We start from the raw sequence: 19,636 nt of genomic DNA, 5'->3' as shown, positions 1-19,636 counted from the left end.
ATGTGCGGATCGAGGCGAAGGAGCAGCGCCTGGAGCTCACCTGCCTGCCGGACCTAGCCAGTGCCCATTCGCCGCGCTCCCTGCCGCCACGCACGCTGCTGCACGTGAATATGCCACGCAGTCGCTGTCCTCTGCTGGATCACGATGTGGTGCTCATGGACACGCCCGGGGTGGATGTGACGGCCCAGATGGACGACTGCATCGATCGGTACTGCCTCGATGCGGATGTCTTTGTGCTGGTCCTCAACGCGGAGTCCACAATGTCCCGCGTGGAGCGGCAGTTCTTCAAGGGGGTGGCCCAGAAGCTCTCGCGCCCCAATCTCTTCATCTTGAACAATCGCTGGGACATGGCCAGCAGCCAGGAGCCCGACATGGAGCATCTGGTGCGGGAGCAGCACGAGGAGCGCTGCCTTCAGCTGCTGGTCGAAGAACTGGGCGTCTACGCGAAGGAAGACATGGCGGAGGCCAGAAGCCGCATCTACCACGTGTCGGCCCTGGAGACGCTGCAGCTCCGCATGGGAACCAAGGAGGATCCGTCGGCCGCATCGCAGCAGCGCCTCGAGGAGTTCCTGCGCTTCGAAGCGGACTTTGCCGCGTGTCTGGCCCAGGCCGCACTCAAGACAAAGTTCGAGAAGCATCTGCTGAGTGCCAAGGAGATGCTGGCGAATCTTTCGGAGCAGCTGTTAGTGCCCCTGCAGAACACGCTTCAGGAGAAGGCCAGGAGGGATGACCTGCAGAGGTCTATGCTCTCCAGCGAACTCGATTCGTTGACCATCGAGCACGAAGAGCGGAAGGTGGAGTTCTTTGCCAGCGTCCAGGAGCTGTACAATGAGACCTATGCCCTGGGCCACCAGGTGATTGTCGAGCAGATCGAGCAGCTGCCCGCCGAAGTGCACTCCTTTGCCCTGCAGCCGTTTCACCCGCAACTGCCGCGACAGCTCGACCACTACCAGCGCTCCCTGAGCGCCCATCTGGAGGAGGTACTCACGGAGCAGATGATCGAGCGAATGGCAAGACCGTTGCAATCGAAAGTGTCACTCCTCGAGCGACAAGTGATGTCCGAGACCACTCCCTGGGAGCCCATCTTCCGCATCGATTGCGAGGCTTTTATGGAAAGCTTCCAGCCGGATCTGAACTTCCACTTCAGGTGGGGCGTCTGCCGCATGTGGAGTCGCATCAGGGGAATAGTGGCCCTGCCCCTACCGGAGCAGACTCTCCGACGGCCTCAGCAGAATGGCAGGACAAGAACCACCTTTGCCGTGCCAATCATCAATCGAAGCCAGTGGCAGACGCTAAGATCTCTGCTGTGCTCCGAAGGGACTGCTGGAGCCGTTCTTTTGGCTGGAGTTGTGAGTCGTTCCATAAACTGGCGCATGATTCTCGGTCTGGGCTCCGCCCTGGCTGCCATATACTTCTACGAGCTGCTCCACTGGACTCCCGCCGCTCAGGAGCGCACGTTCAAGGCCCAGTACTCGGAGTTTCTGCAGCGGCAACTCCGTGCTGGCGTGACGCACATGAACACGCAATTCGGGCAGCAGATCTGGCAGCATCTGATGGTGGCTGCGCGACACTTGAACGCTCAGGCCGAGCAGGACATACAGGAGCTGAGATCACAGATCAAAGAGATGTTTGAACGCATCGAATCGAACAACGAGCTGCATCTAAAGTTGCGGGAATTCCGAACCAAAGCCACTCTGCTAGAGGATCGATTGAATGCATTCCAAAGTCTGTATATGGGGAGCAGGATCTAGGACTTGATTTGGGGGAAGGACTTAGGAAATTGTTTAGTTTTTACATTTTTATTAGTTTTTGTTTTAGTTAGTTGGTATATCGTTGAGTTATTTAATGTTTTGAATAAAATTTGTGTTGGTTTTATGGAAATGCATCTGAATCTACAGCTACAGAGCTGTTACATTTAATGCACCATGAAGATGATTCCTTATCTTCCTTATGGCTTCCCCAAAGACCTTGAAAAGACACTTCTCAGTTCTTTGTTCTTTGAACAACTTTAAGGTAATGTGCCTGTTCGCTGTTCAAGCTTTCTTTGACCTTTTGTGCAAATCCATTTCGATGCAAATTTCCAAGCACATTTTTTCTTTATTTGTATTTTTGGGCTGTTGACTGCTGAAATTACTTGATTAGATTGTTTTCTCTCGACTCTGTCGCTTGATGGATCGCACACAGATACAGCAACACGCGCGAAACAAGAACAAGAGAGAACCGGTTTGGCTTCTATTTTTTGCCCCCCTCTTTGTGTGGATAAAAAGCCAGAGCTGGAGTTGGAGTCCGAGTCTGGAGCTGTGCAAGAAAGCCTCCATGTTGAAGCACACACACATACAGTCTTAGGCCCCGCCTCCATCATGCACATACAGAGAAACCTGCACCAAAAGAGAGCCGCAGTGCGCATGAACAAAGGCGCAGCAGCAACACCAGGGAGGAAGCTCGTATGGTTGTCCCTCTCACACACAAGAAGAGCCAGGCTTGAGCACGCCATTTCTCTTGCGGTTGTCTCTCTCTCTCGCTCTCTCTTCGTCTGCCTCTGCCGACGCTGGCCGCCATTGGCGCTGTCCTCTGCTGCTGCTGCTGCTGCTGCCACCGCTGTCGCTGCGTTTGGGCCCGGTTCGGAGTCTAGAATCGTATTTGAATTTTTATAAACTCTCAAGAAACGTTGGACGTTGGACGCCTGACGCGCGCGCAAACCGTAACCGTAACCGAAACCGAAACCTAAAACTGCAAGCCGTAGCCGTAGCCACCTCCGTGCGTCGTGTGGGCGTAAACGGAAGCTAGGACTTTGACTTAGGTCCTCAAATCGAATTCACGGACAAACCTGTCAGCATTTGGCCAGGTGGCATTCCCCAGAAGCAAAAGGCCGCGTGCGCTCCAGTCGAGCGAGGCCTAAAAATAATCATTTCAGAGCTGTTCTTTAAGCCAGAAGCAAAAACAAATCAAAAACTGTGTCAAACATTAACAAATTGCAACAAACTATTACGCTTCCGTGTGCAAATAAAAAAAAGTGAAAGTCTGCCGCAAAATCAAGTTACCAAATCGTAAATCGACGAATAAATGAAAAAACAGCGCAGCGCTCTCGAGTGGCCGACCATTGTGCGATTCTAAAAAAGCCAAAAACCTCTTTGGCCACACAATCAAAAGGCATTGCAAAATAACTTAAACCCATTTTCCAACACAACACACATCCAAGCTAACAATCGAAATTGTGTAAAGAAAAATAAAAGTTGGACACCAAAAAGTTTACGTCCGTCCGTCTGTCTGGTCTGCAGCGGAAACAGCAGACATATATCGGTGGAGGAGTGTGTGTCTGTGGCGTCTCTGGTCTATCTAAGTAGTTGTGTGGCGGTGTGCCATTGTTGATTCTGCAACACTTTGGCTGTCAAAACGTTACATAATTGTCAAAGTTTGTTGTGTGTTGGCCAAAGAAAAAAAGATCAACAACAATCAGCGATTTGTTGCAACAATTTGTGTTCAATCTTTTCACAAAAGACAACAACAATCAGCAGTGAGTGAGTGTACTTGTGTCTGTGGCGCTTGTGTTTCTTGGATTATACACACCGAATGCGAATATTTCACAGCTGTCATCATCCACATAGCATTGCAGCAGCACAACGTCTGAGCCAAAGGTTCGTAAAAGCCCAAGCTCCACATTATGGGCGTAAAAACAAAACTAAAGACTAGACGCGGTACTATGAAGAATATGCATTTGTAGAGGGATACATTGTAGATGTTTCACTAGCTCTACAGTTTCTTTAGACTTTCTTTTAAGTACATTTCAAGTCCCAGTCGCATCTCCCAACCTCCCCATTACAGTTTCGCAAAGTGCATCCTTTCATATCAACAACGAATTCGTAGATTTCTCAATACAAATCTTAACCGAACAGCCACTATAATAAATACTTTTCACCATGCTTTCATAAGGGTCTCTCCTAAACTTCGATTAGGTCTATAATCTATGCAAACACTACTCGTATCTACACATAAATGTGTGAACTAGCCACTCTCAATCTGTGTAAATACCACCCCTTCATATCGTATGGTAAATATCAAGTAGCCGTCGGGTGTTTAGTGTTCAATCAACCCCATTAGCGGCTCCATTACGGGGGACTGCAGTCCTTCCTTCCTTCCTGTACACATCCTGAAAGGTAGCCCATAAAGCCCATACTTTTCTTTCTTGTCTAACCAATTGAGCAAACAATTGCTGGGGGCCCCCATCAACGGCTCTTTTGACCAGGGCTCACACCTCGTGTCGCCTAATTGCTGGTGACAGACGGCGGACAGTGGACACAGCGGACGGTGGACAGTTTCTGGTAGAAACAAAACAGATATAAATAATATTTTCGTTGGTGGTTAAAGCCACAATGCGAGCGAACCAAAACAGCAAAAGAAACGAAACGAAACGAAGTGAGAGACAAACAATCGAGGAGCGAGCGAACGAGCCCAAAAGACCAAAAACGATAAGCAAACAATTCCCAAAACAAAAAAATAAAACCATTCGATTCCATGGACAACGGACAACGGACAGCGGAAAACCCACACGACAACATAAACCAACGGGCCACGAACTGTTACCAAAAGGAAAACGAGGCAGAACCCTCCTAAAATAACAGGCCCAGAGATACCAAAAAAAAAACATGGCCAGAACATTGGAATAGACCCAAAATGGTTGTGGAATTGAAATTGGAATTGGAAGAACACAGGGCAGGGAATGTGGCTGTGCTGGTGGTTTTGTAACCAATCGTAAGAATAACAAAATGTTTTTGGTAGAACCAAGAACCAGATCTCCTCTCCTCAGCTCTCTCCCCCGGAGCCATCTGGGAATGTTTATTCTAATTTTTGTTTGACCCAACTCAAGTGCCAAGCCAAAGGTCGTGAGGCGTCGTCGTCGTCGTCGTCGCAGCACTTGAGTCAGTCTTTATCTTTCTTTCCTTTGGGCCAAGTTGCGCCCTCTTTTACCTTTACACTTTATCTAGATGTTTGCCCACGTCTGGTCTGGGCCTCTTCTTGGAATTCCTCACCCATTCCATACACCCGATTCCCGATTGCCGATTGCCGATGTTAAGTAGTCATTTTCTGATAGCATTCAATCGAAGAAACCCCTCAATTTCCTCCGAATTTTCCCAATGCAAATATTTGACTTTTATCAATATTTATGCAGGAAAACTATTGTTCTGATATAAATACTAAACACCCAGAGGGGAAGCTTTAGCCAATGTTTAGGGATAGTATTTGGAGTTATCTCTCAGGCTGTCATAACCCATCATTAATTAAAGAGCAATCGAGCATCGGCTGGGAGAGTGGTGGAGGAGGCCCCGTAGGGAAATCTCGTTCGTTTATTGCAATATTTTTCAGCTGCTTCCGTCAGTCGGAGTGAGAGATAGATCTTTGAGAGATCACGTTTGTATGATTATGATTAATGATCATCGTGCACTCGACTCCATTCCACTCCACAGTCGGACTTTAGTTACTGTCTATCTTTTGTGATCTGTCGGCTCCCACAGGAAAAAAACTGCTACTGTTTTGAGCCCCAGGAGATTTGGTGGGTCAATTTCTTAGAGCAGAAAATGGATCGCCCTCTGGGGAAATGGAAAAGGTAGCTCCAGGGGACAGGAGCCAGGAGCAATCCTATTCAAATGATCAAAATATTTTTGTATATTTTCCATGCTTCTGATTGCAAAACAATAATCATGTTTGGGTCCAAGGGGAATGCCATTTTGTGTGTGCAAGACACGTATTGAAGAGACCTCTGGAACATTAAACAACGAAATATAACTCTTGGGAACTGGGAAAGTTAGAAAGAACCTCCAACTAACGTTCTGTTCGTCTTTCTTTCTTCTCCACAGGTGAATACATCCGCTTGCCCCTGGATGAGCTGTTGAACGACGTGCTCCAGCTCTCTGAATTCACAAGCCTCGAAGACGAGGTAGGTCTTTTCCACCCTTGGAGAACACATTTAGAAAATACTTTAATCCAATTCCCCAATTCTGCAGCTAAGCAACGATCCGGCTGCTTCGACATCGCAGGCTGCTGCCGCTTTGAACGAGAATCAATCGCCAAAGATCACCTCCGAGACGGGTGAGGATTTGTTGACTGCCGAAGGAGTTGCTGTCCAGCAGCGAAAGATCAATACAGACGGCAGGAGCAACAACAGCACGGGCAGCGACCAAAGCGACCAAAGCGACTCGAGCGACTTTCCCCCTTTGTGCGACTTTGAGGATTTGCAGAGCTCCGTGGGCTCGCCGCTCTTTGACTTAGATGACGACGCCAAGAAGGAGCTAGACGAGATGTTGCAATCCACGGCACCGCCCTATCACCACCCCCATGCCCATGGCCATCCCCATGCCCACGGCCACCCCCACGCGCATCCGCACAGCCACCACCATGCCGCGGCAGCTGCCGCTCACCACCACCACGCCCATGCCCACCATGCCGCTGCTGCAGCCGCCGCCCACCAGCGGGCCGTGCAGCAGGCTAACGCCAACTATGGCAGCGTGGGCAGTGCCCAAGGCAGCGCCTTCCAGCGCCAACCATCAGCTGCCGCTGGATTCCATCATGGCCATCATCAGGTAGGCATCAGAACATACAAGGTCCAAGCAGGAATGCATTGATCGTAATCCCTTTGGGGAGCGAGAGAAACTACGGACTGCAGACAGATGTGTATATTTATTTATAATTTGATGCGGATGCGCGCGATTCAAGTGCTGCCATCCGTTGATCGCTCTAAATGTGTATGAACATGGGGTATACACACACATATGTGATATTCTGTAAAGGTGTATGTGGATGTCAGTGGCTCACAAGACATTTTTTGGTCGAGGGTGATGGACTTATTTGATTGACATATATTTCTGCACAATTATCGCACATATTTATCGAATTATCAATTAAATTTGAATAGTTTTTAAAATGAAAACTTATCCTACGCCCCTGGTTTCTGGATAATTCAAGGATCTTTTGCACATGGCTTTCGTTATTCGTATTCTTTTTGTGTGTTCTCCCTCTTCTTGTTCTTGTTGTGCTTCAATCTTTGCTTTTGTCGAGGGCCTCTTCTTCTCTCTCTCTCTCTCCCTTTGAATGCTTCACGTGGTTTCCACTCCACCCCACACCACAGAGAATCTTCTTCGTCTTCCACTGTTTTGTTGGAGCACTTGATCTTGGGTCTCCCCTGCTTGCTTTTGCTCTCTTGAGCCAAGCTGGAGGAGCTATTGCTCTTGCTGTTGTTTGTACAAAAGCTTCAAATCTGGTTGTACATGTGCTGCCCTCTCCTCTCCTCTCCTCTCCTCTCCTCTGTATTCTCCGTCGCTCTGTTAACCGCTTTTATTCCGTTTCCAGCCAAGTTCCCCAAGTTCGTCAATCAAGCCACAACAATCTTGGCCTCTCTTCTTCTTGTCTGCCTCTGACGGATTTTTTCCCTTTTGCCTTTGTTGTAACTGCTCATCAAAAATGTACAACAACAACCGTCCAACAACGAAAATTGTGCTTGTGAGTCGAATGCGAGCAACGTTAAAATAATATATGTGTATGTATGTACCTACAGGTACTCGTATGTACAGCTGTATGTACATATATATATTTATTTATGTGCGTATGTGAGTTTTGCTTTAGCTTTAAGTCTGTCTTCCATCTTGGTTTTCTTATGCTCTTGCTGCACAAACTCAACTTTTTTCTTGGTGTTATTTCTCGACCCTTCCCTCTATTCTTGTTGTCCGAATATTACACAACTTTTGGTTAGAAAGGATCTGTTATTAATCCTCAAAGACCTAGGGTTCTAAAGCTTAGCTTTCCATGAATTATTTGAGTTTTCTGCTCTCTTAAGCCACCAAAAATCGGAGCTCAAAACAAGTGCGCAACAACAACAACAACAACTACAAACAGTAGCACCTTGAATGAAATTCTCTCTCTCTCTCTCTCTCTCTCTCAGCCCAACAGTGAAGGGAGAGAGTGAGTGAATGAGTAGTTGACACGACACAGACCACAACAATGGCCACAAGAACACAGTGTGTGAGAGCGAGCGAGAGGCGTCCAAGCAGTCACGAAGTCAGTGACAAATTACCGTAAAGTCTCTTCTTCTCCCTTCTGGCGGTAGCAGCATCTCTGTTCTGCTGTGCGGCGGCCGTCTGCAGATGAGGAGGATTAACCCTAGACACCGCACTTGGAGAATCCCGTTCCTTTCCGTTCCGTTTGATGTGGTGCGTCGCAGTTTTTGTGAAAGCGCAGCAGGTTGTCTCTTCTCGGCTGTTTCTCTGCGGCAAAGCCATTTAATGAGCAAGATGATCTGTTGATCTTATAGCATCTTCGCTCTTCGCAGGAAGTGCGTTGGCTAAATCCTCTCTTCTGTGTCTTGTCTCTAGGAGTACTAACTGTTAAACAGAATGTGTCATTAGCATAGGGTTTTGTTTTTTCACTTGCTGCTTGATTCCCTTTGATCCCAGCGTCCCAGCGTGGAATGATCAATGATCCATCAGGTGGATCTGGGATCGGTCGTCGCGGATCATTATGTAATGTTTGTGCTGCCAACTTCCTGATAGCCTATGCGTTGTCTTTGTCCCTGTACCTTTCTCTCTCTCGCTCTCTGCCTCCCACCTTACAGCTAATTGCACACACGGGTTAAGCTCCTCTCTCTGTCAGCAAAGAGGGAGGAGCGGCGCTTCCATTCATTACCGGACACTTTTGTTGCTGTTGATTTTGTGTACCCTTCGTTGTCAGAGGGTATCTTAATTTTGAACTATTGTGTGCTAGGAAAGCGTGTTCGACATTTAACATATTCTTGAATAGTTCTGATATTTCAGAGTATTAGTTCACAGCTCTGCAAAGTTTCGTCAAAATCAATATCAAATCTACGCATATATGTTGATAGGCTTAAGGGTATCTGAAGCTACTGCCCCCAAAGTAAGTTTTCTTTTCTTATTTGCCTTTGCTGTGTGCTTTTTTTCTCATTATGTGTCTCTTTTTTTGTGTCGCAGGCAATGTGCCACTTGACTTTTCCTCATGCGGCAGTGGCTGTTACAGGGGGCCGTCCGTCAAAGTGTTTATTGAATTCGGTGGCACCTTGCCGTCTCAACGCTGCAATCCCCCTGTCACTGCCATGGCGCCCCCCGACTTGATTGCATCTGTGGAGGGAGCCCAGCAGTAGCCCCTGCAATTAAATCTCCATTTAGCGCCGCACGCGAATTACAGAAGAAACACAAAAAATGCAGCTCTTAATGTCTGTCCCTTGCCATCGTGCTCTGTGCCTCTCTTCTCCCTCTCCTAATCGCCTTGCACGGCTTTAATTATGTGAATTTTAAATATTTACAAAAAGCTTAACGCTGAAATCAGCGCAGCAACAGCATCAGCAGAAGCGAAAAAACTTTATTAATTATTTTACAGCATCTCTGTTGTTTTTCTTCGTACTCTTGCCTCTTTTTTTGCTCAGTTTCTTAATTCAATTTATGTAAACAATTTGATGGAGCAGACGCGGAAGAGGTGAAGGGGCAGCGGCAGGCAGACTCAGAGCTTGAAGCTGTCATGGGATTTATAACTCGCTTTGTGCACACACATAAATCAAGTTAATGACAAAAAATATTGTATCAAGTGTATATACCTGGAAGGGGGCTCAGCAAGAGGTGTTTTAGGAGGAAATAGAAGGGGTAGACAGTGGTGGAAGGGGTATACTCACAGTTTGCAAACACAAACTAAACCAAAGAACAATCTATAACGCTAGCTGACGGAGATCTTTGGTGATCTGTGATTCCCCTTCGATTCCATTGCTGGGTGGGAGACTTCTTGTTAAAGTCTGAACAGACATTGTAGCTACATTCATCAAATTTATTGTTTCATAGTAGACACATTTTAGGGAAAAACTTGAACATTAATAACTTATAACAAACTATTCCCCATTAAATGCACTCAACAAGTTAATTTTGGCATAAAAATCTCAGTAATTTCAAATGCAATTCCGCTTAATGATTCTCACAGTCATTATTCTGTTTGAGTTATGAATCATCTACCATACCAGTTACAATAAATATATTTCAAGTGTTTTCAAGTACCAGAATTGAATTTGAAATAAATCGAAATGAAAGGAGGGGGTCCACTTTTCACTGAATAAACTTCCATATTTATGTAGAAATTGTAGAACTCTTGCATAAGCAGGGTTTTACACACGAGAATCTATAAGGACTCGAATGTCTGTCGAAGGAGTTTCTGTCTGCTCTGTCTGCTCCTCCTCTCCGACCCACTTTTGTCACGCTTGAGGTTGACCTTAAGATTTTAGAAAATAGATTCTTCCGCACACACAAAAGCAGAGAGACATCAGATCGCTACACATATGGCTATGGATGATGGAGGCACAGAGAGATTGGAAGATCGGCTACCGTATCTAAGTTGGGAGTTGGATTTTGTGTTTGCGTGTGAGAAACGTAGCACACAATGGGCTTGGGCTGTGACTGTGGCCACAGCTAACACCAGAAGTTAATGACACGACAGTGACAATTCAAATTACACACGAGAGCGCACACACAGATACAGCAAACACTCAGATACAAAGATACATAAGATACACACAAATAGTTGACTGCTTGCTGCAACTGGCTGGAAGTGAACGCCCAATGCTCGTCTCGTCTCCGTCTCCGTCTCCTACCTGAAGTGCGGCTGGGCACATACCTGTTTGCGGTACAGGAGCGTGTTGAAGCATTCATTAGATACACTCACACAGATACAGAGGCAGGTTGTTTGCACAGCATCTCACTCACACATCGAGAAGTGCATCAAAGCAACAATCCATCCATCCATCCATCCGTCGGTGTGTGCGACGATGCCTTGGCTACTGTCAGTCAATGATCGGCCTCAACGCGCAAAGGATCGATCCACCATAAAAAATAAAAAATAACTCGCTTTTGTCGGAATTTAATTTTGCTTCGATCGGCATCGTTTCGGCTTTTTCTTTGACACCTACTCTGCATCTGATGATCTGTATCTCTGCTGCAATGTCAATGTCAAAGTGCATCAGCATCAACGTCAGTCCCGTGTTCGAGTATCTCTGAGAGATCTTAATTGCGGTCGGACCCTGCATTTAGCATTAACAAATTGGAAGCGAAGGATCGCAAAGAAAGAAGGAAGAGGAATCGGAATCGTAATCGTAATCGGAATCGGTGTGTGTGAAGTGAGTAGTAGAGTGCTTTAATGATAAGTGGGGGAACATCTGACAGCATACACCCACGCATGCGCAGACTCCTGGAAGTATGCAAAGATCTCTGAGGGCTCTGGGGTCTGCCTCTGTCTCTGTCTCTGGGAATTAGTTAAGCAAATAAATAAAACCCTGCAATAATTAACAATAACAAAAGGCATCCTAATGAAGTCTTAGTTGTTGTCGTTGGAGTCGTCGTCTCACGATCTCACTGTGGCATGGCCTGTCGATCACCAAAGATATTTACAGGAAAAATAATAATAAAATAAAAGACAGGCCCAGACGCAGACACAGAAACAGAGAGAGAGAGGGAGAGAGAGAGACCTCTGGCTGTGGGCCCTGGGTATCCCAGAGCACTTGTCAATTTCAAAGATACGAAACTTTATTTCAATTTCATGTTGATCGATCTCTTGTGGGCCCCCACCAGCAACCAAATCGCCGGATTGATACATTGTGCACGTTTTTTGGCTTACCCACCTCCTCACTCTCCTACATCCCCTACATCAGGCAGCAGGCAGGGGTCTGGGGGTATCTCAGACATTGTTACTTGTAGCGCAATTCGAAATTTGTTTATTGTTGTACGAGAGTCTCGGATTTCTGGGGAATTTCGTGGCGCATTGGGATGATGATTGATCGCTTATTGATACATATTCCATAATGCCAGCACATGGAGTATGGAGCATGGAGCTTGGATCATGGAACGGAACGGAACGAAACCCTTCTCACCTTGTTAATACATCAACACAACACAGCAGCAGCTGTATAGGCCGCGATAAAGAAGGATCAACGTATTAATCAATGTCCCCCACTCTGTGGCACTCTTCTTTCTTGCAGAGCCGCATGCAGCGCCTGAACCGCAGCGTGTCGATGGAGCGTCTTCAGGACTTTGCCACTTACTTCAGTCCCATACCCAGCATGGTGGGCGGGGTCTCGGACATGCCGCCCTATCCCCATCATCCGCACTATCCCGGCTACTCGTACCAAGGCAGTCCCTCGAACGGCGCCGCCGTCGGCGGTGGTCCCATCCCTCCAGTACCCGGACAGCACGGACAGTACGGATCTCCGGCAACAGCTCCGCTGCAGCCCCCTCCACCGCCGCCGCCGCCACACCATGCGGCCATGCTGCACCACCCGAATGCGCCGCTGGGCGACCTCTGCTCCGCCACCGCCGCCACCGGACAGCCCCACTACGGGCACAATATCGGATCGGCGGTCACCTCCAGCATGCACTTGACTAACTCCAGCCACGAGGCCGAAGGAGCCGCTGCCGCAGCGGCCGCCGCCGGTAATGCCTACAAGATGGAGCACGACATGATGTACTACGCGGTAAGTGGTGATCGATCTTTGGTATTGAATCGATTATTAAACGAACTATCGTTTCAACAGAACACTTCCTCGGACATGAATCAAACGGATGGCTTCATGAACTCTTTCTTAACTGATGAGGATCTGCACTTGATGGACATGAACGAGAGTAAGTACAGCCAGCATATCCAATCAACAAGAATTACCTTCACATGTACTGAGTGGCATTGCCACCTTTTCCCTAGAGTACAAAGTTTGTCATAGTTTACCCAAAAGTTTTCATTTTTGTATAGGATACTCGAATAGTAAATAGAGTATATTTTATTCGTGCTCAAAAGATGATGTTTATATTAAAAAATTACTAAACGCAAAGTACAAAGCTTTTGAGTCGAATTTATCACAGAAACGCACAGTCGTGTCAAATGTTAGAGCTTTCACTCTCTCAGATCGCATAAAGCTTACCTACTCAAAGCTCAAAAATGAGCAAATGAGCAAAAATGAGCAGTCCGAGAACATAACAATAGCAACAGACAAAACCTCCCTTCTCTCACACACACTCAGAACATTTTTTGCCGTTGCCCGAGTTCTTGTGTGATAAGCACACACAACATTAGAACTTTGTCTCGCTCTCTCGATCGCTCTCAGGTTTCGCGCTTGATTCGGATGACAAATAATTCGTACGTTTTTGCGGACACACAACTCACACATACATACGCAGACACCCAATGGGCGCGAAAGAGTCGGAGAAAAGCAAAGCGACAAGAACAGAACAGAGCAAAGCGCGGCAGAGCAGCAGCAGCGCGCAGAGAGTCAAGTCAAATCATTCGAATCCGAACAATCACGAACAAAAGTAAAGTAAATATTAGTGGCCGACGAAAACGATAAATGAAACAAAAAAGTTATAATATAAATCTAACAAAAAATATAACAAAATCTATTACGTAGAGACAACGTGCTGCGTATCGACACTAAATATAATTAGCGTAAATAATTTAATAAGTGATTTAATGACGCATTTGGCACAAATAAAAGATAACTATTCCTCACGTTCGCGCTCTCGCCTGGCTTATTTTGCCTCTGTGTGTGTGTATGAATGCACAACGAATTTAGAACGGTTGATGACGCGCGTGGGTAACGCATCCGAATAAAAGAAACTCTCGATCGCTCTCGGCGCGTATACAAAAACGGGATAAAATCCAACAGGTGAGAGTGAGAGCACGCTGCAGGTTGGGTGTTATGCTAACATACATATGTAGAGTGGGTGGATGGGCGGGTGGTTATTTATAAAAGAACAGCATAAGCAACAAAAAGCACAAAAGCCCATTCGAAATATTGGCCGCGTAACAATTTTTTCATTAGTCATGCCGCACGGCGATCTTGTGCTGCTGCGGCGTCGCTGCCGCCGCGCTGCTTCTGCTGATATCAGCAATAAGAACGTTCCGTTTATCTCTTTCCCTCCCTCCCTATCTCGCTCTGTCGACTTCGACGTCGACGCTGCCTAATGCTCGCTCAGCAAGTTTTTTTTTCTGTCGCCGTCGCTGTCTCTATCGCTGCCGCCCGCCTGTTTGCTGTTTACTATTTTTAAACTGCTGAGTCATCGTTTTCGAAACAGAAAATAAGAACGTTAAGAAAAAAAAGCTTAAAGAGTGAATGGTAGTAAAGAGAGATAGAGAGAGAGAGAGAGAGAGAAAAACGCAACAGAGGGAGAGGTTAGAAATAGTTGCCAATATCTCCGACTAGGAATGCCAAATCGTTAGTGGGTTACGTGTTTGCATAGGCATTTATCGCAATTTTGAGAAACAAAGACATTCTCACTCGGTATACCCTTGCGGATGTAGGATACATACATTTATCTACTTAGTATATAAGTATACACATAAGTATTTATTGTTGATCCGCTTCAGCATATAGATTTCTTCTTTAAAACCTGTCCATAAGTTGGAAAACACGTACATATGTAGATAGAATATTAGCACTAACACCACATATGAAAAATAAGTGGCAGTTGATCTGAATGGGTATAAAGTCGTCTACCCCCAAAGCTGCAATTTTTTATATTTTCGGTTTTGCGCCAGTGTTGTGTGTTTTTTCGCTCATCATGAAACGTGTCGTGCTCTGCCTCTGGCTTTAACGGTTATCTTTATGGTTTCCGTTATGTTTATTGGAATCTTACGTTGTATACGTTAACGCAAACCGCTACCGATGCATTCGAACATTCACAGCTGTCCTGCTCTCGAGTGCGTACACATGAAAATGCATACATATTTAAGTACATACATATGTATAATGCACGAGGTGTATCTGTATTAATTGCTGTCATATTTTGTCAAGTCATCAATGTTTATGGGTTTTGACCTTGCTGATGAGGCAGTTGTACTAAATAATATAAGCCAGCAGCCCCTCCTAATCAGCTTACGAATTGATTTGACTAATTAAGTGCAAGTGGTGGAAATATACGAGTGGGGGAGAATGCAATCTTTACGTACAGTTATGTACATATGTATGTATGTATGTGTGTACCTCTTTCGTTTGGAAGAACCCCCCAGACACGGTTCACGATAAGATTACTTTGATCTGACGTTGAAGAACCATTCTTTTTGCTTGTTTCGCAATGTGAAAATGTATAGCGCAGAGCGAGAGAGAGGGACCTGTTGTTGAGAGAACCACGAGCATGTTTAATGTATGTATGTATATTTATTTCTTATCGCCTGATAAGATAAGTCGTCGACTGAAATATGGAAAATGACTGCACACTTTTGGCACTGACTGCGGCTCATATTCCGCCACGAATCGCATTGTCCATCGGATGCGGGGTCGTAAATCTGTGCTAAATAATCGAAGAAAGAGTAGATTTTTCTGCCTGAAATATACAGATATACATATGTAGGTTAGGTACAGCCACTGATTCCAGAAGAAGAACTGGTTTGGTTCCGATTGCGTAATCGAATGAGAGTTCCTCATTTCTTCCTGCCGCTAGGAGTGAAAAATCTCTCAAGGAACAATGTTTCTTAAATTAAAGAGACTATCACTAAGGTATTACGTTTTCTGTTTCCTTATAGGCTTCTGTCGCATGGTGGACAACAGCACCAGCAACAACTCCTCGGTCCTGGGGCTGACCGGCAGCGGACATGTCAGCCACTCGGCCAGCACCGCACAGCTGGTCCCTGGAAATCACGGCACAGCTAATGGCGGTTCCTCCGTCGGCGGCGGTGTGTCATCTATGAGCGGTGGCGCTTCGTCGGTTGGCATGACCGCCGATATCCTGGCCAGCGGTGGAGGTGCAACTCAGGGCGGAACAGATAGATTGGACGCCAGCAGTGACAGTGCCGTCAGCTCGATGGGCTCCGAGAGGGTGCCGTCCCTCTCCGACGGGGAGTGGGGCGAGGGCAGTGACTCGGCCCAGGATTACCACCAGGGCAAGTACGGAGGCCCCTACGACTTCAGTTACAACAACTCACGCATCAGCACAGCCACCCGCCAGCCGCCGGTGGCCCAGAAGAAACACCAGCTCTATGGCAAGCGCGATCCCCACAAGCAGGCTCCCAGCGCCCTGCCTCCCACAGCCCCTCCGGCCACGGCCCAGGCCCAGGCCCAGACGCAGCCGCAGAGCATCAAGTACGAGTACGATGCCGGATACGCAGGCATGGCTAGCGGAGGAATCGCCGGCCTGCCGCAAAACAGCGCCAGCGAGACCGGCGCCATGGGGCCGGCTCTCTCCAAGGAGTACCATCAGCAGGCTTACGGCATGGGGGCCAGCAGCAACTTCCCCGGCGACTATGGGGTTCGTCCACCTCCACGCACCTCCCAGGACCTGGTGCAGCTGAATCACACTTACTCCCTGCCCCAGAGCAGTGGCTCGCTCCCCAGACCCCAGGCGCGCGACAAGAAGCCCCTGGTGGCCACCAAGAACGCAACGAAGGCGGCTGCCGGCAGCTCTGCTGCCGCCACCGCGGAGGACGAGCACCTGACGCGCGACGAGAAGCGCGCCCGCTCCCTGAACATACCCATCAGTGTGCAGGACATCATTAATCTGCCGATGGACGAGTTCAACGAGCGCCTGTCCAAATACGACCTGAGCGAGAACCAGTTGTCCCTTATCCGAGATATTCGTCGTCGTGGCAAGAACAAGGTGGCGGCGCAGAACTGCCGCAAGCGCAAGCTGGATCAGATCCTCTCCCTGGAGGATGAGGTGAATGCGGTCGTCAAGCGCAAGACGCAGCTCAGCCAGGACCGCGCCCACCTGGAGGGAGAGCGCAAGCGCATTTCAAACAAGTTTGCAATGCTCCATCGTCACGTGTTCCAGGTGAGTCTTTCCCCTCTTAATTATATTCAAAACAATAGCTAACTTTTTATTGTTATTGTAGTATCTGCGCGATCCTGAAGGCAATCCCTGCTCGCCGGCCGACTACAGTCTGCAGCAGGCTGCCGATGGTTCGGTGTATTTGCTGCCACGCGACAAGTCCGAGGGCAACAGCACGGCAACTGCCGCTTCGAGTGCAGTGTCCTCGGCCGGCACGAGTAACCTGAACGGGCATGGCCCCTTGGCGCCGCCCATGCATGGGGGCCACCACAGCCAGCACCATCAGCCGCAGCATGTGGACGCAGCCATGACCCAGCACGTGGCCAGGATGCCACCGCATCTGCAGCAGCAGCAGCAGCAGCAACAGCAGTCGTCGCAGCATCACCATCAGCATCAGTCGCAGCAGCCAGGAGGAGGATCGCAGCAGCAGCAGCAGCATCACAAGGAATGAAAATACCTGTTGCGAATTGCCGCAACAACGAGTTGGTTCACTAACTTTCAGCGCGAGCAGCAGCAGCAACAGCAGCAACAGCAGCAGGAGCACCGTTCCGAGCATCCGCAGCAGCAGTACGACTACCGCTACGACTTTTTCAACAACAGTTACCTGTGCTACTGATGATTGCTGATTGATTTGGCAGTCAATGATCATTGAGCTGTGGCTGTGGCGCGACCTGGTGGTGCGCTCTCCCTGCTGCAATTGCAACGTGTTGCTGGCAACATTCGTTGCCCCCCCCTTGCATTGCACCTACTTCTTCATCGCATCCCGCATTCAGCACCCTCCCCCACACATTTATGCTTTACTCTTTTAGTCAGCATTATTGTTATTTATTTTTTAATGAATTAAAATGGATTTTTCAGCAGCGTCTCCCGCTGGGGGTCTCTGCTCGGATGAAGCCCGTCTTCAAATCGTATATATGTACCACCACCATTACCCAATACACCATTACTTGTGATAAACCAAATCATTTCTGTCGCCAAACGAAGAGAATGTCCAAGCCCCTTCTGGCATGAAATGAATTTGTAAATCGCATGATCATACATCGTCTATCATCCAACAACATCCACAAACATCAACGCGTCGTCCAACAATATTTGATGGTTAAACCGTTTACAAATTGCAATAATAATAGATTGTAAAATATGAATGAAAAACACAGATGGTAGGATCGAGGAATGTATAAAATAGTTGATAAGAAACAGCAGCACACAACACAACATAAACAAAACAAATGTAAAGGTTGATAAATATTGATGGACTACACCCGTAAGACACTTAGACGTAAGCCTAGTGGTACGCTTTAGTCTAGCGAGAGAGGTCTACACAAACAGAAACACACATTTGTAAATCGTACTAAAATTGTAAGGCATTTATCCAGCCCATTAAAAACTCAAACATAACACAAATTAGCCTAGACTGTAGCATCTGTAAATACATAGATTATACTTAGTTAAACTATTAACTAAACAAGCGGCTAGGCTACGCGAAAAAAGAAAAACAAAACAAAAAAACCATCAAAGAAACTAAAGAAAAAACAATGTAAAAAGAGTACAAAAACGTACTACAAAAAGGAAGTAAAACACATTAATGCCCTTGCCGGACGGTCCTGGAACTGCATCTGCTGGAACTGTGGTGTCCTGGCATTGGGCGCCCCTAGTTGATAATCAATTAAGAGATATTAATATTTAATATTCTTAAGTGTCCTACCGCATAAAGAGTTTAACTTTAAACTAGCGATAAACACAACACACACATACACACGAGTACGAGTATGATATCAACCCAAGCGCAGAGATCCGCAACGCGTAAACAAACGAAACAAAAACATTTAGGCATAATATGTATTTTAAATTGTTGTATGAATTCCACGCATATTGAATGTTACTTCCCAAAGTGGAAGAAAACCCTATACAAAAAACACTAAAAATGCGCAGCTTCTCGATCAACTAATAAAACCTACAAAATGCGAAATTATTTGTTGTACATTGAAATTAAACTAATTAACTAAAATACTATTGTACTACCACTACGTAAAACAAAATACAAAAAGAAAAAAGGAATAATTTAGAATATTCTATTAACATCAGAATCGGAGAAAAAGTGTCTTTAGACATCAGGTCGAGCTCTGTACAGTGCTCTGTACTCCTGTTTAAAAGTCAAGGATATCTGAGCATGCGTTTGTCCAGCCTATACCTCCTATGTATGTTTCTATATATGTATGTATGTATGTATAATATATGTGAATGTATCATATGAGAAATTTGTATGCTTTAAAAACGATCTACTTTCCCTCAGCTAATCAAAGAGAACGTCAAAATTAAAGAAAGAAACTACAAAAAAATACACAACATTAATCGAGTTTTTAATGGTATCTGGGGAAATATTTAGATGCAGTCAAATCTCTAGGTATGGAACGGCAGATTGGGATTTCATCATCATTAGATCGTCGAAAGTATAAACGATTGGCACCGAAAAGGACTATTCTAAATCATGGGTGTCTTCCCCATCACAGGAAGTCGTCGCACGCCTCGATCGGCCCACAAATAATGGAGAAAAACAAACACGGTCAATTGTTGTACCACAAAATGGGTTGTTGCAATTGTTGTAGAAAAAAGTTGGTTGTTGCTATTGTTGTACAAAAAAAATGGTTGTTGCTATTGTTGTACAAACAAGTTGGTTGTTGCTTTTGTTGTACAACAACCACCCCTAATAAATAATAACCCTAAAAGATACTTTAATTTTTGCGCAATCGCATGCACCGCTCAGCCTGAAAGTATGCCACGGTTCATGAAATATTGGTTGTTTCCCAATTGCTATATTTCGGATTTTCAGCAGACTCTTTCGAAATCCAAACGAT

General features: G+C 46.5%; 1 protein-coding gene across 6 annotated transcripts in view; it reads left to right on the top strand.

Annotated features, from left to right (window-relative positions):
- LOC117582985 (segmentation protein cap'n'collar) overlaps positions 1 to 18,091 on the top strand; it is a 38,034-nt gene extending 19,943 nt beyond the window's left edge. For 5 of the 6 annotated variants that reach the window (XM_034271112.1, XM_034271111.1, XM_034271110.1 and 2 more), the window contains exons 4-9: positions 5,853 to 5,932; positions 6,000 to 6,575; positions 12,011 to 12,502; positions 12,563 to 12,650; positions 15,541 to 16,784; positions 16,846 to 18,091. In XM_034271112.1, the coding sequence (XP_034127003.1) occupies positions 5,853 to 5,932; positions 6,000 to 6,575; positions 12,011 to 12,502; positions 12,563 to 12,650; positions 15,541 to 16,784; positions 16,846 to 17,232 (2,867 nt within the window). In that variant the 3' untranslated portion in view covers positions 17,233 to 18,091. Of the gene's footprint in view, positions 1 to 5,852; positions 5,933 to 5,999; positions 6,576 to 12,010; positions 12,503 to 12,562; positions 12,651 to 13,293; positions 13,685 to 15,540; positions 16,785 to 16,845 lie in introns of those variants that run through there. The other variant, XM_034271116.1, reaches the window with a different exon arrangement.
- The last annotated feature ends 1,545 nt before the right edge of the window (positions 18,092 to 19,636 follow it).

The sequence above is a fragment of the Drosophila guanche genome, unplaced genomic scaffold, assembly GCF_900245975.1.
Source record: "Drosophila guanche unplaced genomic scaffold, DGUA_6, whole genome shotgun sequence".
In the NCBI taxonomy this organism is placed as follows: Eukaryota; Metazoa; Arthropoda; class Insecta; order Diptera; family Drosophilidae; genus Drosophila; species Drosophila guanche.
This window is presented reverse-complemented; position numbering and strand designations above follow the sequence as displayed.